At 37.3% G+C, this 24,167-nt stretch overlaps 1 protein-coding gene across 1 annotated transcript in view; it reads right to left on the reverse strand.

Moving 5' to 3' along the window:
• Positions 1 to 24,167, reverse strand: part of PRDM5 (PR/SET domain 5) — a gene marked incomplete at its 5' end in the record, with an annotated part of 86,181 nt that overhangs the window by 44,233 nt on the left and 17,781 nt on the right. The window contains 6 exons of the mRNA XM_081999473.1: positions 2,848 to 3,005; positions 4,315 to 4,399; positions 9,455 to 9,534; positions 11,847 to 11,968; positions 13,525 to 13,699; positions 14,416 to 14,608. Of these exons, the coding sequence (XP_081855599.1) occupies positions 2,848 to 3,005; positions 4,315 to 4,399; positions 9,455 to 9,534; positions 11,847 to 11,968; positions 13,525 to 13,699; positions 14,416 to 14,608 (813 nt within the window). The remainder of the gene's footprint in view (positions 1 to 2,847; positions 3,006 to 4,314; positions 4,400 to 9,454; positions 9,535 to 11,846; positions 11,969 to 13,524; positions 13,700 to 14,415; positions 14,609 to 24,167) is intronic.

A 24,167-nucleotide genomic window follows, 5' to 3' on the forward strand; every position in this document is an offset into this window, starting at 1 on the left:
AAAACATGCACCTTCATCCAATCTAACCTGCATAAAAGGTGACTACTTTTATCTGTAGCACAATCCAATACTGTATTTGCCTCTTAATTTGATATATTATTGTCTTCCCTCATCAGAAAAATGGAACCATATTCTTCATATGATGATTTAGTCATATAGTCTGAGCTTTTTCAAAAGACATCTGAGCTAGTTCCACATCGCATAACACTTCTCAGTGCTGACATCTCCAAGCAAGTGACAAAGCGAGCTTGCACATGCACCTACACAGAGCAGTGCAGTACTTGTACAGCAGCAGTACATCAGAGAGGTACCACAGGGAGACTAACAGTTCCTGCCTTTCAGATCTGTAGCTATAAGGCCATAATGAGTGCTAAATTAGGGTTCACATTACAATGCTCCACTGAACATAGCAGATATACTCTTAGCAACTCCACTGTCTATCTCCCAGTGAAATCCTGTGAAATGTGAGGAACTAATCTCCTTCTGCACCTTTGAAATAACCCAATATTCACCCACATCTGAAATCTTTAAAAGCACATGTTGTGGGAGCCCGATTCTGATACTTCCAACACAAAATCAGATTAGACAGCCCCACTGAAGGAATCACAGAAAAAAATAGCAATCCAAATAGTTTCCATCTAAAACACAAAACAAGAATTCAAAGGCACAAAATGTATACATATACTCTTTCTTATTATAAATAAAAAGTATGTAGCTCTGCTGTAAAACCTAAATATTTTTTAAGTGCATTGGTACCAAACTTGAAAGTATGTTTTCTGTTAAATGCTGTTCATTTAAGTGTTTTTAACGACTATACCCATCATTCATACTGCAGGTTTCTAAGCTCCCTGCTACTAGCAAAGTAACTGTGTCCTGGAAATCAAAAAAGCACTGTGAAATTATTCAGAGGCCAACTTTAATTCCTCGAAAAGAAAATGAAATCTAGGAGAACATCTTAAGGGAATACACACCTAAAGAATCATTAAAAACCCAAGCTGAAGAAATATATAGAAGTATGATATACAATAAAGGTTTAAATTTCCACTGTTACTGAATCGACATTCCTGTGAACAAGCAAAAGAACTATTGTCCTCTTACCCTAGTAGTAGTGCAGCCCTCCCAAAATCATGGCACCTAAAACTATTCTGCCGTCCCAAACTACCATATCCTTGACTTACACCTTACAATTACTTTTGTGTATATACATCCATACTCCCCTCCAATATGTACTACCTCTCCTTGTTTACATTGTTTTCTCAGTGGAGAGAGATGTGTCTAAAAAAGCAGTTCAGGACATCTATTTCAGCCTCCTGTCTTTCATGCTCATCTCTTCATTTAGCAAGTGAAATCAGAATGTAGATGGGTGAATATTCACAGCTGTTCGGGTAAACTTTATGTAAACACAGGAATAAGTTTCTTTCATCATAGGACAGGGCTGATTTACAGCCAGTACTATGTGGAAACAGGTTCAGGAAATAAATATTCCAACATGCTTTAAGGAATTCTGTCAAAATTAGGCACTCACTAAATCTGTCTAAATTTTAATATTTTTCCCATTAAGTGGAGCCTCTAATCCTTGCTTATGTTAGTGGTGCTGCTGCTTTAAACACAGAATTGGGTCAAAGTGTTTACTCATTCACACTTAATCCTGAATTCTGTTTTCAGCCCAAACTCCCTACCAGTCATCAACTGCAAATTAACGTAAGGAAACATGTAAAAAGTATTCATTTAACATATAGAAGTATCTTTTCAGGTAGTTTTTTTTATACATTTTCCTTAGAATATACCCAATTTGTGAGATTCTGCACCATTTTCTTAATAAAGTCTAAAACATAAGATACAACCACAGCATATATGGGAGCTAATCTTATCCTTCAGCAGGCTTCTGCATGCTTTCTGTTTCAGACAGTCATCACCATTTCATCCTACAAGAGGCATTATTATTACTCTTACATGATTTATGGCTCAAAGTGCAAGAGATGGTGCAAAGATCCTGTGCCAAATTCCCAGATGGCATATAACATGAGCCAAACTGCAAAAGACTTGTAAGTATGGGTATATCAGTTTCATCAAAAGGGGAGAAGAAAGGGGGAGTATTTAAAAAATGTAAAGAAAAAAAAGGAAAAAGCAAAGGGTTTCAAATACTGGGCACAAAACCAGACAGGTAATTTTTTTTTTCTTTCTTTCTTTCTTCTTTACAGTCTTGTAATTCTGAAACAGCAGTCATAGATATAGCCTTGCCATTACAAATGTAACCCCAGTTAAAAATAATGACAGGCATTATAGAAATTAGGCCAAGCAGATTTGAGCTTAAATCAAAAGAAGCGGAGCATCCCTTCCTGAGCCTATTTTCCAGGTAAAATTTTTTCTGATGTTGCTTTAGTGTGTGAACACTACCCAGTGCAAATCTGGTATAGTTATAAAGCACCTGCTGCTAAGTCCAACAATGACTGCAACAGGACTACACTTATTTTTTTCAAATATGGTATTTAAAAATAATAAGAAACAAAAAATGTGAAGACATTTTGGATCAGTTAAATTTTTAACTGATTAAAAAAGGAAAAAAAACACTCAAGAAAAAACAGAAAGTGGGGATTTATTTGATGCTTTTAACCAAGCAACTGTGATTTTCTTCGGCTTATTTAACTTTTTTTTTTTTTTAACTAGAATTGCTTTAGTATTTTGAGATTTTGGTTGTAACAAAGAGCACTGAAAAAATACATTCTCCAATACTTTAATCCCATGTTTATAAGCATGCCAGAGCTTAATGACGAACCACTTAAAAGAAAAAAAATCTGCAAATCTGAGGCTGGCAGACCTGTAAACAACAACAGCAGAGTGCTTTACCTTCTTGTGATTCTTGTAAACATTTCTGTGGGCAAATCCCTTTCCACAAAGCTTGCATTTATAAGGTTTATCTTCACTGTGTATTATTTTGTGTGCAGTCACTTGATCAAGTCGTTTGAAGGACTTATTGCAAACCTCGCAGGTGTAGGGGCGTTTTTCTGCAGAAAATGAGTGGGGGACATTTAATCTCCTGTTTATACAGGGGGAGAAGATGAAAGGCAGACACAGTCATCTCCTCAGAGAGATTTTTGCAATTAAGTCAACCCAATTAAGATTAAACCAATTAGAAAGACATCTAATGCCCTTTATGTTAGACAGTTAAGTCACTTCACAAAAGATGAGCCATGGTATATCTCAAGAAATTGGCACATTCTTTGCAATAATCATTGCTAAAACTAAATTCTGATTAATTAGCTTAAATCAAAAGAAAATGACTTCAAAGAGGAAAACCCTGTTTCCAGATTACAAATGTGAAAGAGGGCATGACAGTTTAAATGTTTTAAAACTTAATTAACAATATACATATTAGCTTCCAAATTCCTATACAAAAAGCCTTTATGCTTCAACTGGTGACTGCAACTTAACTACATTAATGCTCATCCAAAAGTGTCAAAAGAAAACTAGGAGCCTCTGAGATACAGATTGTGTCATAAGAAATAAGCTTTTGGTGTGGACTGATACTGAGAAAATAGTTCAATTATAAGCCTGTGCCACTGTAAAAACCTGCATTTTTTACATGCTAATGTATTTGACAGAGCAATGTTTGTGTTTCCATTGTGTTGGTTGGTGTTTCTAATCACTGGTGAAAGATGTAGAAACACTAGATCACAGTGATCAGAAATCCTGGCAGAGCCAATTTGTGTCATCCTGCCAAAATTACGGACAGGCCACTACCCACTCACAGTGACCTGTTCTGGCAGAGGACAGGCACAATGAAACATTTGTGTGTGGTCTATGAAATGGTGTGGAGGATGAGTTGCTTTCCTCTAACTGGAAACTATGTACACATGAGTCCACTAAAATAAATAAACAAATAAATATTTTTTTATATATATGAGAATAAATGTTCCCCCTTTGATCAGAGATCTCTAGCTGAGAGCACACCCCAGCTCCCATCCTCTTCTCTACAACATGAAGCCTCACCCACTGGTTCTTCACCTCCTCAATAAGCCAAGTAGCAATCTTTTTCCCCATTCCAGCTAACTGACATCACCTACCACAGCTAGCATGAAAAAACAGCTTGACAAAGGAGCAACAGGAAGAAGACTATAGCATTACACTTGGATTTTTGAAAGGCTTAGCAAGGATAGCTTAAATGGTTTCATCGGAACCCAAGATTTACTTGAACAGCTCAGGGCAACACAGAATTCATCAAGCCTTCTATAGGAAACTAATTCAGGTAAAATTCAATATACATTAAATACATATACACAATATAGATAGGTTTGTGTTATTTTTGTACGTTACCTGAGTGAGTTATCATATGGCGTTTTAGCTGGTTAGCTGAAATAAACTTCTTGTCACATTCCTGACACTCAAAGATCTCATGGACCTGCAAAACGAGTGTTTAATGATAGTTAAATATATGTCTTAAACAAGATCACACATCATATATACAGAAATTCTCTAATAGACTGTAAGTGTTTTGTAGCCAGTAGCTCTACTAATACTCATGAATATTCTGTGCCTTCCCTCTTTTGCTAGTCCCTTGGTGTACAACAGTATCTCTCAAAAATAAATATTCATCATTGCTAACAAAAATTTATCACTAAAACTATATTTAGAAACACAGGTTATGCAAATTTGCAATATCAGAACCACTTAAAATATCAATATTATGAAAGCATTAAAATACCAGATGCAGAATACCTTTTCAGAACATTTTCTTCTAGCCAATATGACATAAGTAAAAATAACATAGTAACTACCTTCATAATTACTGTAAGAATTTTAAAAAAACAAGTACTACCAAACTCTTTCAGGATTGTTTCTCTTAAATGCTTTTAGAGGCAAGACACTGGAGGGGCAGAAGTGTCTTTTAAACTGTAAATGCAGTAAGCATTAGCACCATTTTCAACATCGCAGCACATAACGTCATCAAGGACTAAACGCTGAAAGCTGCAACTGCTGATATTCAAATTAAAAAAACAAAACAAAAAAATCCTGTGTTATTTATTGTTCCCCAAAAATCACAACACATATATAGTTCTGTACCTATCATGATTACTATTCACCTTCTGCTCTGTATTACATTTGCAATCAGCAGCCCCTCCTCAACCTAGTCACAGTGCAACCGAACATACCTTTCGGCTTTTTGGAACTGCAACCTTAGACAGTAAAACTTCTGGGCAGAGATCACATTTCATAAACCTTTTTTTGAGAACTATAGACTTTCTGTAGGAGAACCTAGCAGCTAAAAATAACAACTATCAAAGGTTCAACACAATACTCTAATGAAAAACATTTGCAGACAGCACAGTAAACAAGCAAGCTCAACTAAGACTTCCACTTAAAACAAACAAACAAACAAAAAAACCCAAAAAGAGTTTCTCCATAAGTATTCTGCCTCACCATGTTTTTATTTAATGAATTAAATAAAATTAAAATTAAATGTTATAATAAGCTGAAAAGTGGTTATGCCATTTCCTACAGTCTCTGCAAACTTTCGCACTTTGGACAGTGATGCTTAACAAAATACTCAGACAGAATAAGGTGGTAAACTCGAATGAAGATCATTCGTTCTAAATATCCTGTTTATAGGATATTTAAGCTGCATTTCAGATTAATTTGCATGAAAACAGAGCCTTGTGTGCATGTGCATTAAAAAGCTACAGCTATCAAATATATATTCTACAGCTGGTACTCTTTAATCAGTTCTTTAGAAAAAGTGCACAACTACATGGTAAAAAAACAGTAATAAAATATAGCAAATATTTTTATGAATAATGATATTCAAACGGATTTTCATTTTAAGAAACCTTGTCAAGTAACATGCTCTGTGAGTACACAGGCTATAATACCACAGACAAGTGCTCATGCAATGATTTACTCGTATAACAAAATTCATCTCATTAGAGGGCTGCAACAGCTATCAACATAAACCTCTGTTACAGTCAGAATTGTTTCATAGGCATTTGCTGAGCTACACCTTCAGATAACAATTTGCTAAGTGCCATATAAAACAGCAAGCATCTGAACAAGATTAATATGCTCAGATAAATATACTCCTTCACTTACAGGACTGACAATCTTGTAATTTTCATGAGGCCTGCTGAAAAGCAAAAGGTAATTCAAAAGGGTTTTGGGGGTGAAATTGACCTAAAACTTTGAAAATACAAGTAATCCATGATCAGCTTTTCCAAATACTGATTTGAATTTCAATCTATCACTCCAAGAACTGAATGAGACTCTGTCTGTTGGAAGGCAGTGCTTTGAGAGCGCAAGAATATGAGAACATTGCACCTAATTGAAATTATTAAATGTTACTGATAATTTTAAAGTGATATTCAAAAGCTGGATTCCACTACCTTTCTACGGTTTTCATAACGATCAAGAAAATTAAAGATTGCACGGTAGAACAAAACACTGCCCAGTGCCGAACAAAATAGGCAGAAAAACACCCCAACACAGAGACGCTTGGAAGTGGCATGTGAAAAAAGGTGGGGGGCGAAGGAGGAATCACAGATGATCTTTAAGAGTGACTCTCCTCACCATAATTTTGCAGGAAGTCCATCTCTACAACAAAGAAAATTAAGAAGGAATCAAGGATTGTTCATAAACAATAAAACACTCTCAACTTCTTAGAACACGTGATGAGTAGGATCCTTCTTGGTTCTGTCGCTTTCTCTCCAGCAGACTATGCTACAGCATGCCTCTTAATGGAATCTTACAGATTCATATAAGAAATCTGCTAGGAAATTCAGGAGGCCAACAGCACAAACTAGTCTTACCAGTGAAGCACAATCCTGCATCATTTCATACAGGCATTTGTTTTATGACCTTTTCCAAAGTCAAGAGCGTTACTGCCTTATACTCAAAGGTGTCCTTAATCTTCTTACTTAACAGAATTAGCTACTTTACCATTGAAAACACCTATAACAACAGTCAGAAACTGTCCCCACAGCTGTACAGCCAGAAAAGACATACCCCCCCCCCAATCTACCTACAAGTGCTGAACGTGCAGCACTCTGTTCTGACTGCATCATGCTGGCAAAAGAAATCAGCAATGCTGGGTTTTGTTTGAATTTTTCTTCCCCTTCCACTTACAGAACTGTAAAACCTCAGTGGAGAGGCCTGGCAGCCTGTGCTATTCACATGTATATGCTCACTTGTAGGCTTAAGTTCCTGTGAGCAATTCAAATCCAAAAGATGACACACCTATATTCAAAGGTACAAAAGGAACCCTTTAGCAAGAACCTGCATCAAAGACGACAACACTCTCCTCGCTTGCTTGCTCACTATTATCATCATTGAATGATTGTATTCTGCATTTTACTTAAACTTCAGAACTTAATATCAAGGTATCATTCAGATGGTGTTTCTTTTGCTGTGGCAATAGATATCACAAAACTGCAGAAAGGAGATTTTAAAACAAACTTTTTCTTTCTGTTACCCAGTTTTCTGAAAGCTCCTGTACAGCATTTCTCAAGTTGTGTTTGCTGGGAATTTTTTTTTTTTTTTAATGCTACCATATCACTTAGCAGCCCAAATCATGGACTACTATACACACCAGATAGAAGGATGTCACTTTACAACTGGAGGATAAGACAAAAGAGAACAGATGGATACAGACAGAATGGAAAACAAAAAGATACTGATCACCACAAAAAGCAATAATGTCAGCAGATCAACATCTTAACTGTTGCTAAGAGTTTTGTAGGCATCATGGCACCAAAAAATTAGCATGATACAAGTCTAGAAAACAAAATGGTAGGACTAAGTTACAGAAGATGACAACAGATAAGTTTAATTGTGCATAGCTAAAAATGGGTTTAAATCAAAGATGACATGAAAGCTACAGATCTGAATGACCATGTTTTCAGAGAACAAACATATCTCAATCTCCCCTATAGCCACTCTTTTTACAATTTTTCTCTGTGTTTGCCAGATTTCTCTTTCTGTTGTTTGGGCTTATTTTCTGTTACCTCCTACACTTTACCCTTCTATTATCTACTTTTATTTCTTTACATTGATAGGAAATGGGTGAAAAAAAAAATCTGTTTTCCTCCCTATTTCATCTACTATTTTCTTACTATTTTTATTGCCTAAATATTTTTGGCAATGTTGGTGACGGATTCCACCCCACTTCCTACAAAAGCAAAGTAATTCAAACAAACAAGAAGGCATGAGCCTTACATGCAAGCTCCTTCACTATCTGATGTAGATGTGTGAATCTGAAATATCTATTGTCTGGATGTCTTTAAAGAGGAGCCAATCAAGAAGAGGAAATGAAGTTTTATGCACAAAATCTTCATGGTGATTCTTAAGATGAAGAAGTGCTCAAATGAGCTATCATCACTGCTACTTGAAAAACTTGTTAGTGTGTGTCAGAGTCCGCACAGAATTACAAGTACTGAAACAAAACAAACATTTTAACAAAATGGACACACTAACCATGATATTATGCATTTTCAGGGCCACCACAAGGTGCACTGATGTGTAAAAATTGTAATTACATGTGGCAAGGCATACCACGATTTGGTCTGCGGAGCAGCGTATAGCCCCGTTAAACAAGAAATGCAGAGCATACTAATACAAGCAAGGAGAAAAACAAATTAAAAAGTAGGGGCCCCATCATTTCCTTTACAACAACGTATTTTAATTGATGTCATCTATAGCCTCAATGGATTCAGGTTATAACCAGGGCATTATTAAAGACCTACAGTTAATCTGATAAACAGTACAATGTAGCTTTTTGTAAAAACAGAATCTCCTGAGTTTTAGTGATTTATCAAATTAATCTTGCAGGGACTTCCTTTGGGTATAATGGATTCAGAATCTCATATTCATAGTCCATCTGTATTTCTGTACGAACCTCCTTATTTCCAATAGCTGTTTTTCAAACTGTTAACCCCTCCTGTTCCGGTTATAAAAGATTATGTGCATAAACAAAAAGACATTAAAGTTTCACTTTTGAGGAAGAAATTTTTTTACTACTGCATAAATAAATTACAAATAACACCCTTACTGGTGTGTCACAAAGTAATAAGAAAGACTGATTTTATTTTGTACAAAAACTGAAGGCTCATGAACCTATTTCATGGTCTGTATGTATCCTACCACTACATAACATACTTCTACATTTAGCTTAGTATTTAAGAATGCTGAAGAACAGTAGGCAACTTTGACTTGATGTTGGAATGCATAAGTGATAGAAGAAAAATATCTTTGTATTTGGTAAAAGATGCACTAACACTTTAGTAATATTTTCGGTTTAACCAATTGTGATTAGAAAAATAAATACCCAAATAAAATGCATTGGTTTTGTAACCATGAAAGAGATTACCCAAGGGTTTGCATTACAGCAGTTTTCAAGTGACCTAAGCACCACAGTCTCACATCTTAGTGAAGTCAAAGCCTGCTGTGGGTTAGCCTTCATCTTACTGACCTTTCGATGATCTTGGAGATTTGTTGCTGAGGAACATTTCTTATTGCACACTGAACACATCAGCTTCTTCCTAGAATTTCCTGAAACAGAAACAAAATACCACCAACATCTTAAAAAGGAAGTGCTAAGAAAGAACCTAAATATTGCCACTCAGTCTGTGACTTTTCACAGGTCATTTGACTGACATAAGATTTTTACATTTGTATGCCATCTTCAAAGTGTTCCGTATCAGGAGTTCTCTGTGGGTGTCCAACAAACCAGTTACTGATGGAATGTAAATGAAGAAAACTCAAACAGTAAAGAAAAAAACCCTTCAAATAGATGTTATCACACATCACCAATCCAATATGAAGAGCACAATTCACAACTAAGAACAACTCACTTTATAAGTGAACAGTTGATTTCTTCCAGAAGTCAACACAGGCGTTAGTGCAGCAATGACAAAAAAGATCCAAAACTGAAGTCAAAACCACAATTTCCCATTTTTCTTTATTCAGAAAGCATTAAGCATCCTACTATATAAAATATCATCAATGGTTTTTAACTGAACAAGACAGGGAAGTTGTATTAGCACCAGATCATTAATTCAATCTCATCTAAAATATAAATTACAGAACAAGCTACAGGTCAGCTACCAGATGTATTTTCCTTCCCTTTTCACAGTTGCTTTAAAAAGTGACACAGCATTTAATTAGGTTTATCTATTATTTACCTTCTGAAATTCATTTTAAATAACTCACAAAGCTATTTTATTACAAGATCACAAACCTAATTCTTTGTTTATAATTACATGCCCATGCAAGATATTTCCTAGCTTATGTAAAAAATGTTCACATTACATTGAACACTAAAAAGAATGGGGACAGAATGAAAGAGTACCGCTTAGTCAAGCACAGAGGCAGTACAGATCTTAAACTCATTAGATGGCTTCCAGCTCAATTTTTCAAACTCTCAGCATCCTCTAACTTTCCTGCTCTTGCTGTCCTAAAAGAATTCATATTATGTTGATTCTTCTTACTACAATGTACACTTTCAATTGATTAGTTCAATACTTAAATTTGTAGTATAAAAAAGTACTTAATCTCACATATGCATTTGCTCTTATAAAACTTATGATAAGTATTTATATATACTGATATATACATAACTACAGGAATAGAGCTAGTACTTCAACTTACAAGAACATTAATAAGGCCTTTTCAGAGGAGTGAAAGGTGGTAGTAAGTATCTGTTCATAGCTTTGCATAACAGGCAACACATGCAACAATCCTTGCCACTTTCCCTTGCCTCCAGGTAACACAAGGCAGGAAGGAATTCTAGAAATGTCCCTCAACAGCAGTAGTTTATTTTCTTTCCTGCACTGACATCGGTTGTGATTTCTAAGACTCCCAAGTGGTAAAATAAAAGCTCTACACATTGTGCAGGCAGAGCAAAAATATGCTCCAGGCATCTGCTCTGTTGTGTCTGGAGTGACCATTCAAGAGAACTGTGGAATTTGTATACCACTACATAACCGACCAAAGATAAGCCTAAACATAACAACGCTCATGGATGAAAAAAATTCTGATACTGAAAAAAGGAGACAATCTTTTCTAAAAATGGTTATAGAAGGGTTTCTGTACACAGTAAGAGTTTGGCAGAAGAAAGAGATTTCATGTAATGAAAGTTTTACAAAGCATCTCAGTGCTGCCACCATCAACTAAAGACTGTTTTCTTTGCACTCTGGTATTCTGCTGTCCCCCACATACTGATCTTCCATTGACATTGAGATGGGACATGCAGAGAGAGCAGAATGCCAGAACTGAGATCTGCACTGTGGACCTGAGAGCAGTATTTTGCCCTTTCACGAAAACAGAGTGAGGTTTGATTGAAAACTATTGATTCACAGTGCACAGATATAAACACACTAAGGCGTATCAAGCCTAGTGGATTGTCTGGTCTGGCTTCCTGCACAACAGAGGCTATAGAATTTTATGCAATACCCTCATCAAGCCTAATCGTTTGTGAAGCATGTCTTCCAGAAAGACATCCCATTGTGTCCTGCAAATACCAAAAGATCAAGAACTCGCCACTTCCTGTAGCAGTTCGTGCCAGCGGTTGGTCTTCCTCACTACTGAAATGTTTTGCTTTATTATTTGCCTAGTTTAAAGTTCTCCAGATTTTTATTACATTTTCTGCAGTAGACTAATGATTCATCTGGCATATAGTAATTCCTCCCTGGGGGAGGAAGAATAGTTACTCTTGCAATTAGTTACTTCTTAATTTTCTTTTTGATACAAATGAATCCATTAAAAAAGAAACCAAAGACAATGTTTACACTGATCTGCAAATTTAAAGCTAGGAACATGTTAGAGGGTTTTTTCCCCCAAAGAAACATTAAACTCTTTCTTACCACTGTGAACGTTTTCTTTATGTTTTTTCAGGGCATCCTTACTCTTGAACCTCTTGCCGCAGCTATCTGCCTTGCATATGAATCTGGCATCCCCTTTGCATGCCTCCTTGTGCTGTTCATAACTATATGGCATAACCAGTAAAAAAAAAAAAAAAAAAAAAACAAACACCAACACATAAAGCAGTATCTCCAGAAACCAGACACATAGCAAATACTCTGAGCTTAACGCATGCTGCACTGCAGAGTTCCAAGGCTGCTTCATGCATTACTTACAGCAAATAGGAATGAAAGCATTTGACTTCTTTCACTGTTAGCATTCACATAAACTAAAAAGCTTGAAAGCTAACATGCAAAGGGAGGCCAGCAATGATATGACAGCAGTCCAGTAACTCAGACACAAAACCTCGATTCTGAGGTGAATGAAGTATTGCAAACAGAGCACTGAAAACTTCTTGAAGAGTCTCCTGGGCTGATATTCTCTGTGCACTGAAGTACACTAAGGAAAAATAAAAAAGTTAAATAAATAAAGAGAACATTCTAAACTTACACAGGCTTGCAGCATCTAAAAACATATATATAGCTCTACAAATCTTTAAGTAGGTGAGTAATCTATTTCATATGTGAAGTCTCATGGAATTTAGTAGAACTAATCAAATGCATAAACAGCAAGAGTCAGGATCATGCTGCTGTATCCTCACACAGACTAATCTTACTTTGCATGATGTAAAAATTTACTTAACTAGCTATACAGCAGAAATCCAGCTTCCACTATAGACTACAAGGAACAAGTCTAAGCTCAAGAGAAAATATTTAATTGCCTCCACCAAATATTTCTCCACTATATAATTTTATTTATTTCCATGAAAGAACACAGAGCTCATATAGAGCTGCCAGTTCTAGGAATGTTCACATTATTCAGATGTAAGAAAGATCAATTTATTACAAGAGCAGCCTTAAGTGCGTTCTGTGCAATATGAGTCTGTTTCTTTCCAATACTTAAATGTACTATCTATAATCACTTAAGCATCTACTGTACTATCTTTAATTAAATGTATAATAAAAGGTAATAGATCTATTTAATTGCAAGCAACAGTTATGTTTTTGTACAAAAGTGTAATTGTAAACATTAGTGACAAAACTGCATATTTACACTATCAAGGACAGTAAAGATGTGCTATTAAATCTCACATCTTTCATGCTTCTGTTTGTTTGTTTTCATCACCTAAATATTTAATTAAGCAAACATGAAGCATTGTTTTTCCTTTTTTTTTGTCCCTCTAAATCAATATTTACTTTCTTCTAAATCTAAAACTTCTAAATCTTACTTTAATTCTGGAACAACATCCACAGCTTAAAAATTACATCTCCTAAGTTACTAAACAGTCCACTGATGGATATCAAGGGTTTTGCACCAAACAGCAGCTTTGATCTGGTCTACAGTGTACGATTTTAAAATGTAAAAAATTAGTGACATTTTTGCAATTCAAATTGAAGTCTCCAACAAATACGAGGATTAACACATTAAAAGACTAATGTAAAGGGTAAGGGTACAAATACATAAGCATAAAACCTAAAGCTTAAATTGTGATTAAGCCAAGAGAAATAAATAATTGAATGAAATTGATTTAAATGATCCCTGAAAAAACACTCCTGCTTCTACACTCCTGTTTCTACTCACTGTCTCTGTAGAGCTTGTTTAACAGGGAATTTCTTTCCACAGTTTCGGCACTTAAATTCCTTTTCCTCACTGGGTTTTTGGTGCAAAGTCTGAAGATGTTCAGCTAGAATCTCCTGGCTGGCAAAACTGGATTCACAGTTTGGGCATGCATGGTTGTCTTTACAGGTGAGGGGATCTGCATGATTGAAGGCAAAAACAGTAAAGGAATAGTTTTCAGGGAATATTTTGGTTACACTAAGACAGACACTCTGCCAGAAACAGATTAAGCAAAATGGCATCACAAAATTCACAAAATAAATTGTCTCTCAATTAATTATAGACAGCCTATCTTGAGTGGATTACCATCAGTATTATTGAAAACGGATGCAAAGTATTAAATTGGGTGTGACTTACGCTGTTAGCCTAAATTAGTCATCCAGGTTGTCCCTACTTTGATAAAGATGCTGAGAATTCACCAGACAGTTCAGGTCACCTACCTTTTCTTAAACATCCTACCTTAGTATTGGCTGAACAGCTTTACGAAAAGGTTTATTTCTCTCTTCCGCAGTAAGAGGGAAACTAACCCTCTTGGAGGGTTTTTTTCTTGGAGGAAAAACTTAGCTTTCATAAAATGTGTCATGTATGTCAGGTGAAATGAACTCAGTCTTTAGTTCAACAATCAACAGTAACTTCTCATGAAATCTAGGCTCACTCATTCACTCAATACTTCATATAGCTGGCTGCTTCTTATTAGGTAAAGAAAAGAACATCAGCTCAAACCAAAATAAAGAGATAAAAATCATACAAGAGCTCAGACTAAACCTAGGGAGCCTTCCAGTTCCCCAATCCTATACAGTTAGTGTTCTCTTTCTTCTTTGTCACTACTTTTAAGCCCTCAAGCAATTTTTACACATTGTTCACCTGCAATTTTTTCACCAGCTGGTTGCACTTCTTTATTGTTGCCACTGTCTTCATCTTCGTGGATAACAGTTACTTCTTCCTCTTCCTCCTCCTCTTCTTCCATGTCACTGTCCAAGTACCCAATCAGAAGTTCTGTGTCTGTTTCAATATCTTCCACAGCCAGATAGAAAATATTTTCCCCTTCCTGTTGCAAATAGTAAGTAGAAGCCATGAATAATTATGTCAGAAAAAGTAAAATCTAGAGACAAGTATGGGACCCTGAACTAATACTAGCCCTCAGCTATGGAAGGGCTGGCTCCATTCCTCAGAGAGCACAATGATAGAACAGTCCTTCTGAGACTTCTTTCCTAGTGAGGCTGCACGGGTAAAGTGCCTTTCTATCCTGGTATTCTGGAAATATGCCCCTGCCTCACCTGTGAGGCTTTTCCAATTTGCACTGCAGCCTAGGCCAAGGTGAAGGTGGTGTTAAAGTCCTCCTCTCCCGCCACACTCTGCCTGACAAGAACTTCAGAGTTTGAAAATGAAACATCCAAGTATTAGAAAATAACAAAATTTTAAAAACCAATACAGCTTCAGCTCTGTCCCCTGTTGGCCGCATGAATTATCCAGCTTCCAGTAGCACATTTACATATTTTCTCTCTCCTTCTCTCTCTTTAAAATTCCCCACCTTCTTCAAGAACAGGCTTTCAACCCTGGTCAGTTATCTTTATATTCTATCATATTCTATGATCTTCACTATCAAGTTAGCAGGCACATCTCTAAAACACACTTTAAACTACTAGATCAAAACCTTCTGCTGGTTTAAATCAGTGTAGATACACAGATCCACCGCAGGCCAAGGATTCTTCGTAAGAGGACAAACTACATAATAAGGTCCAAAATCTTCTCCACAGTGAATAAACAAGCTTCCAAATAGATAAGCTAACAACTTTGGTCTTTGACAATGTTTATCTAAAGTTACCAAGGTTGGCTGGGGGAGGCAGGGAGCTATAACAAAACCAGCTGTCTCCTAAGCTGATATAGAGAGCTGCTTTTTTTGCCATATCTGAACCAACTGCTTTAGGTACTAACCAAAGCACCAAAGGAGACTTTTTTGCACAACAAAGACTTCCAAGTTCTATCATAAACCTTAAAGCTTATCTGATTAACATCCAGAAAAGTTAACTGAAGCTTCTTTACACTACATCTAGCAACTTACTTTGTAACAAGCTTCATAGCACAAGGACAAGATAATGATTTTTAATTTTTGTAATATACTAAGATTAATTTAGACTGTTAACAGGGATGCAGTATTCCTCGAGCTTTAGAAGGTCTGTTATATATTACACAAGATACTGTCACACAAGAGTGAAACCTATTTAATTCAATAGAGTTGTTACAGCTGCTGCTTTCAAGGATGCACCACTTTTCTGTCCTTATCTCAACAGCAGCATTTGAAAAAAAACAAATTATGAATTTTTTTCAAGATATATTCTGCAGTCCAGATATCTATCAGCATGCCACCCTAACTTTTGCATACATCTAGAAATTGCTGTTTTTCACATGCCTCTGTCAAGTCGCAGAGACCTTTAATTTACTACAACCTAAACTCAAAACAAATCATGTACTGAAACTCTTGACATGAAGAAAAGTAAAAGGTCTTTCTACACTCCGTCTCCACTTAGGATAAAACTGCTGGGGTAAACCTCCAATATATCACTGTTTAGGACAACCTTATTCTAAAAGCAAGACAACCTTATAAATGGAAGCACATACCTACTACTGGCTCGCCAAAAAAAAAAAAAAAGCATCATGTATCCACAGGCAAAAATAAAGTCCCAAATTTACTCATTACAATAAGAACTAAATAGCTCATAAGTGTAAGAACTGAACAGCACACCTTTCAATGAGATTATATGCGACACATCTTACACCACACGGTAAATGTGGGAGAACAGCAACCAGAATTAATTATTCAGGTTAACCTAGACCAAGTGCATGAATCCCAAAACCAAGTTCTTAATGCTGCTGCATCCTCACCATCTCTGCACTTGCCTCATGCATCTGGGACTTATTTTATAGCTCTTTGTGTCTAAAAACATCCTGGTTCTTTCCCATTTGTGTACTTTCGGTTAGGAAAAAGACTTATGGAAGAAGTACTATGGACTCTCAATGCTTGAGTGATCTTGGTTGCATTTGCATTGAAAAGAAATTAGCTTCGGTGCCAACCCAAACTAAAACACAGCTCAAACTCATTCCTCCTCCAAGGCTAATTTGTTTGGCTTTTCCAGCCAAACAAATGCTAATAGTCCTGTATTTGGAGCACTAATTAATCCAGATATACCCACACCATAGTAACTCCTCAGGCAGCATTTTCAGTGAAACCAATGGAAGTTCTCCAGAACCATAAAGGAATTTAAGTCTCTCCTTCCACCAGCAGCACCTGCATGAAGCACATTTATCTACATGCATGCAGACACAGACACAGAGAACGTAGTAAGAAATCTTTCAAATAATTGTAATAATCCACCCATTTACTAAGAGCACATCTGCAGTTGTTCCACCTGCCCATCTGCTTAGGTAGGCCATGCTGGTTGTTTCATTAACAATGTTCATCTGCAGCAGGCCACAGTGGTCCCTGGGAGAAAACTCCAAGTGCTGGTCATGGTGGCATGACAACGTCCCTTCACCTTATTCCTGGTTTATTATTCCACTTTGCTTCTCTCACTCTCTGACTCAACTGCCATCTTTTAGGCTGTGGGCCACACTGACCTGCCCAGCAAATAGAGTTCTCTTGTTCCAACAGTTCCTGCTGTCCCATTCTTGCTCCACTACAATTATCTCTGCCATTCAAATTCTTGGGTTTTCCACTCAGTTACACACCTTCACGTGTGTTTTGTAAGAGGGGAGGCTGACAGGGAACATGGGCCAAGTATTGACAGCCCATCACACATTCATCCAAATGCATAAGACAGATATATGTCATCACTCCTGATAGCTGAAAACACAGGAGGAGGAGGAAGCAGACAGTCTTGTGTTACCTGAGGGAGCATAGGGCTTTTCCATCCTCCCAGAGCTTGATCAGCTGGCTCCAACACTTTCACCTTCCTAATACTTAACAAGTTTCCCCTGTGCCCACAACCACTCCTCTTAACGCGCTACCTGGCTTCCCTCCGCATCCAATTTCCTGGCAGCAAGCCAACTCTGCAGCCTACCTGTTCTGCCAGTGCTCCTTTGCTACCTCTCCGAACACGCACACTCCCTTTCCTGATCTTTGCCTCCAGGGCGTCATATTTGCCAGAGTAAAACCAACCTTGGCAAGGCCTGCAAGGGCAGAAACCCCAACCCAAGAAATATGTGGAGGTGACTTCTTGCAGGCTGTGGCAGGAGAAGACAAAGCCACAAGCTCAGGCACAGGAAAGATCAGAAAGGGCATGCAGTGCCAGGAAAGACATGATCAAAATAACGATGCCTCCCAAAGAGGGACAGCAGATCAGGTACCCCTGGGGGAGAGTGGGTGAAGCCAGGCAGCCTTCCAGAGGTGCTGCTGGGGACCAACAGACCCTTGCCCCTCTCAAGCAAGGAAGAGGAAATAGATGACAAAGAGGCTGAGGGAAGCTTTTCTTGTTTTCACGCTACTGCATACGTTGGACAATGCCTGACTGTTTAAGGCACGTATCCCTGTCCCACTCAGCATGTTTGTGGCGCTCATCAGCCAGGAAGCAGATGGATCCCAGACAGCCTGCTCTTAAAAACAAAACAACCACCACACAAAACAAACAACCCAAAACACAAACACACCTATAAATCATACATATAATGGAGACAGTCAGCCCAGGGATCAAGGCTATATCTAGTCTGAGGTATAGCACCCGAACCCCACACAAAGGAGATGCAGAAGCCTCAGCTCTATCTACTGATCTATTCCTGCTGCGCTGTACTGCACGTTAAGGTAGACAACCTCTGAGACATGAACATGAGATTAAACAGAGCATGAGGTTAAACTAGCACAGCAATTCCTGCATTTCCCCTGCATTCTTATTCCACACTGCAGTTCTTAGTGATAACTCTTGGGGAAGATTAGAATATTTTTCCAGCTGAATATTCTGTATTGTGATAGACTTTATTCTTCTTTATTTTTTGGTTACAGTTATTATCTTGCGTTAAACCAGAAGCCATTGCTTTTAGTTTCACATCTGCAGAAGAACATGTTTTACTGCAGTAATGATACTACATACCCAAATCTTGCAGTTAAACTCCTCAGGAATTTGAATGATGTGTACAGTATCATCAGAAATGAGAGCTGGAAGATGTTTTTTTCCCTGCCAAAAGGGATTCCTCCCACCCTTCACTGTATGTGTCAAATCAGTAGACATTTTCCAATCTTCCAGCTTAAAAATAAAATAGTCTTGTTTCTCGGTGGGGAGGACAAAAAACTAAAATGAGAGTTCAAAAAACTAATTCCAGCAATGTCACAATTCTGGTGGCTCTACAGAGAAGCACTGGAACTTTTGATTACTCTTCTTACTGAAAGCTTTTGTTGTGAAAAGTAAAACACGTTTTCTGCCCCCCCCCTTGTCTTGAAAGTTGATGTTAGCAGCATTTAATGATGTGTGCTCAGTACGTGCCCAGTGTGGCACCTCTTCCAGTACTGGCAGATATTAATGAGCATAGAGAATCCTGAACTGAGAGATGAACCAAGAACTTACTCTTGGAAGTCTCTTTTAAAGGCTCCGTAGAAAATAAAAAGCATCAATTACAAAAAAAATAATCTATTTGCTTAGATTTGAGCAATGCATTTACATCCTTCTTTTTATAGAGGTTTTATAGAGGAAATCTACAGGTTTCCCAACTTTAGCTATACCTTCTCTGCGAATCGCAGAATGAAGGCACCTCTGCAAGCCGCCTCATCCAAGCCCCCTGCTCAAGCAGGGTTACCTACAGCAGACTGGCGAGGACCACGTCCAGATGGCTTTTGAATACCTCTAAGGAGGGAGACTCCACAGCCTCTACGGGGAACACATGCCAGTGTTCAGTCACTCTCACAGTAAAAAAAAAAAAAAAAAAAAAAAAAAAGTATTTCTTGATGTTCAAAGGGAACCTCCTCAGTTCCAGTTTGTGCCCATTGCCTCTGGCACCAAAAATCTCAGAACCTTTTCTGCAAAGCTGCTTTCCAGCTGCTTGGGCTCCAGCATGTGAAGGTGCATGGGATTACTCCTCCCCAGGTGCGGGGCTTTGCAATTACCTTTGATGAGCTGCATAAGGTTCCTGCCAGACCATTTCTCCTTGGGGTCCCTATGGATGGCAGCATGGTCCTGTGGTGTATCAGCCACTCCTTCCAGTTTTGTGTCATCAGCAAATTTGCTGAGGGTACACCCTGCCCCATTATCCAGAACATTTCTGATATATGCTCTCTTCCACTATTCCACAACATCCTTGTACAAATCTAACCAGAGGATACTGCTTTCAGCATGCATCTGTTGCAGAGGATGTTAACCACTCCAGCAGTAATACCAACTCTCTTTCCACTCTTTATTTCCAAAGCATCACAGGAGTGACCCTGCATTCTTTACACTTATCGAGAAAGCTTAATTTTCAATATCTTTCCCTTTTTCAACTCAAAAAGGGGAGGAAGCCAAAGCCATAGGCATCAACTTCCACTTTGGATCTAAATCCCCCAATTTTACAGATGTTCAGATTTAGTGTTCCACTCCAAATCTATCTTTAACTAAAGTGGCATTTCACTGTTTTAAGAAATGCTGGCTTAGTAAAACCATGTAAAACATATACAGAAGTTCACACATGTGACTTTCACTGCCAACCACTGAGCTCAGCAACTGAAAAAGCTTTCAACAGCAGGGCGCCATCCTGTATGGCACCCTGTGCTGTAAGAGATGCCAAGCACTCTCTGTTAACTTGCAAAGTCCACGCACCTGACGCTGCTCAACACCTCCAAGAGCTGTTCAGCATGTTTTTGATTGCGCAACTTCGATTTAAAGCCTTCCAAATGCAATGAAAAGACTTCCATTGATATCAAATGTAATGAAATCACTCCCCGCAGGGAACAGGAATATCTGAAGCTACAAATGGAAGAAGGGACAGAGTCGTTAGCAAGCATGAGGAGGATCTAATGGATAGCCAATAACTCAGCCTCTTAAAGGCCTTGGCTTCTTTGGGAAAAAAGTAAAAACCTTTTTGACTTGGCAGATAACATAAGCACACACCTTCCTGCACATATTCAAACACATCCATCTTCCTTATTGCTGTCTTACAATTGCCCACATTCCCAGACACACCTGTAATTCAATGCTCTGAAGTAATAAGGATTTGAGTCCTACAAGGATTTCTTTCCTCCCTCCATATGCCTCTCTCCCACCCTGTTCCCCATGTAAAATACAAGTAGATGACAACTACATTTACTTTACAAGTTACTATTTAACATATAATGCTAAAAGACTTTTTTCCTTCACAGACATTTTAGAAAAGATTGTAGTGCTTATAACAAATGCCATATTCCAAATTTTTACCTCATAACATGGTATCTCATGAAGCAAAAGCACTTAGTAATAGCAAAACTTGGGAAGAGAAGCCCTTAGAAATCCATGGAGTGGTAAGAATGGTAGATATTTTGAACCTTAATATCACCACACTATATACCAGCTTAGTATTAAGAGAGCCTAAAATCAGAAATTATTTAATGAAAAAAAAAAAAAGGTTCTCTAACCTCAGTGCTGAAAAGGGTCTAAATGATTTTCAGACTCACAGTTGCTTTGCTATTGTTAATGTTCCTGTTGCAAAAAATCAAAAATGTAGTAGGTATAGTTCAAGGCATCTGATGGAAAAAAACACTTATTTCAGTCTTCAGAAACTTCTCATTTTGAATTCTTCAGTAACAGAATACCTGAACAGCACTAGTATGTATTCAACAGTAATAATGCAATAAATGCATACGACCCTGGAATTAAAAAATTCTCCTTCTTCCTAAAAAAAAAAAATTAAAAAAAAAATCCAAGAATTGAGCAGATATCTAGTTCTCTCATTTGAGCATGCAAAGACAGCAATCACATTCATGTTACTTCTTACATTGCATAACCAAGTAAGCTTTCCTTTGTAACACTCAAGCCACCAGTAAGTTTCAGGTAGCCCTGAAAACTGTCCTGTAATATGTACGTTTATTAAGCAGCCTAACACAGTTCATGCTTGCTTTCCTTGTGTCTTCTCGTACTCTTCCTTTTTAGATAATCCAGTTTTACTACACTTCTTATAGTACTGTCTCTCACATACTAATCTTCCTCTGAAGACATTTACTGTTACTGCACAGGGGTTTTTTACCTCAAGATCAACCAGGACATCACTGAATTATACCACACTAACACACAATCATTTGTGAAATATGACTTTAAACCACTCTACCACCTTACTGTAAATATCCTCCTTCACATTAGTTTTTGCTATTCATTATTCTAACTCATGGTTTTCTAAACTACAGCAGACCATCTCAGTGTCTGCTTGCTAGTAAAAAAAGATTTGAATTTAAAGCTCTAGCTGGCTGCAATTCTGATTATAAAACAGTTCTGATGTTAACAACAAGATCTGTTTTGCATAATAATCTCCAGCAGAGAGTGTTTAATAAAATAACAACTGACAAACAGATAAACTTATCCATTCTGGATAAACAAATATTGAAAAGATAATACTCTACCAGTCTAAAAACTGAAAGAACAAAACTGTGGTATTTTTGATAGGAGCCATTTCCTTTTGATTATTATAATTACCATGCATTTTTGCTACATATCAGGAGTCATATTTATAAGTAAATAGCTAGGAATAGCTCAGGGCAAAAAGTATTACAATTTATACAGTTTCTGTTAATGCAAAAGTTGTAATTCTAAAGCTACTTTAAATATAGTAGAGGATTAATTCATTGAATTACTACTTTACATAAGTTAGAGAAGCCTCCAGCAAATCAGCTGTGCAAAACACTCAGAAAAGCAATTGGTACATACACAGGTACCCTCCAACCTTTCCGTCCTCCTCTAGCACCCACACTGTGGTATTACTCATAGCATAGCTGTAAAAAATACTTCCTCTGCCTTCTCAGTCAAAGATGACCCGAACACCATGGCTGCCCGCCCCGGGAGCGGAGGCAGAACTCAGTCCCCAAAACACTCCCCACAACGCTACCAAGAGCTCCCACCAGAATCAGGATTGTACAAAATACATAGAATTACAGGAAAAAAATAATTTAATAAATATATAAAACCCACAAACCCAGCCCACCCAGCCCACCCACCCCCCAAAGAAAAGAAAAAAAAACCAGCACCAAACTTATTTCAAATAATTCCCATGTCCTCTAGATTGCTTTTCACTCCAGGAAGCATTTTGCAACGGGTCTAAACACAATCATTGAGTACAACTAAGCTATGATGAACCAATCATATTTTGCAGTCAGCTCAGGATGTGTTTTACTTTATTTGTATAAAGGGACATATGCATTCATTTCATCTTCTTTTAAACTGAATACCAAGCATTGGGCAGCAAATAGTAAACCGACTATCAATCACTTTTTTTCGGATATGAGACTATAACGTTTATCACTACCACAGTGATGTCATCAGGGTTGGAAATGTTCTCAGAGTAGACCAAAAAGCTCCTGTTGGAGTATTTGGAGACTGGAAAGAAAACTATTGGGAAAGATAATCAGTGGAAATTAGCATTAGTGGGTATAAATAAGGAAATAATTTAGTTTCCATTTACACTTTTAGTCTCAAAGTCTCTTAGAAAATTGCAGAGAGGCAGCTGTGAAGCACACAACTGAGTAAGTTCTTAAGCGTTTGTAGAACAGGCTTAGGACAAACAAGAGAAGCTCTTGTTCCACCACTGTGGTCTACTTTATTTTCACATTTTACAGGTCAGTACCATTAATCTTGGTCAAATATTCTCAATGGATCGATTTTAGCTTGTAAGATTCACTGTTAAAGATTCACTTTAAAGATCTCTCAGTAGAACGGAGAGAGAAAAATCAAATACTTGTTTAGAGATTCAAACCAACCCCACAAAAAAACTTCATAAAATACAAAGAGGAAAAAGTTATGCATTACGCTATAATTAACCTTGTGAAATGTACATTTTCTGCAGACATGTCTAAAACACCATTTTATCATCTTGGTGGTGAGCAGGCAATTCTCAATCCAAATTAAAGGGTATCATTAGTAGAACATTCCAGCAATGTTTGGTCCACCAATTTCATAAAACGAAGTGCTACTGCACCAAGTGACCTGAAATCTGAAAACTAACATTAAAGGTGACAATTGTGGAATTAAAATACTGACGGATTTGTGAGCTGTGATGTTGAGTTTTCTTCCGCTAAAGGAATAGCAGAGCTTTGGGATCTGCATCTCCATCTACTAAAGTGAGATCAAACCCTGACAAGAAATACATGCATATTCAGCTTTTTTCAACACAACTAGTACCTATTAATGTTATATGCAATTAAATACTTATACATCCATACATATTTGCATAGCTACAAGGTCACTCACATAGAATACACAAGTTACTTTCACAGCTGATTGTTGATTGTACTAAAAAAAACTATGAGATAATTTAGTAAATTTTTGTTTGTTTTCATAAGTTTCCCTTTCCTGTACTTTTCATCATTTTGTACATGCTGATCATGTTTCTTCTATTTTTCCCCTGTAACTTTTCCAAATGTTTTTCTGTAGAAGCTTTTATAGGACTAACATTCTTGCTATCTCTTTTTC

This window comes from Phaethon aethereus, assembly GCF_964289735.1.
Source record: "Phaethon aethereus genome assembly, chromosome: 4".
NCBI lineage: Eukaryota > Metazoa > Chordata > Aves > Phaethontiformes > Phaethontidae > Phaethon > Phaethon aethereus.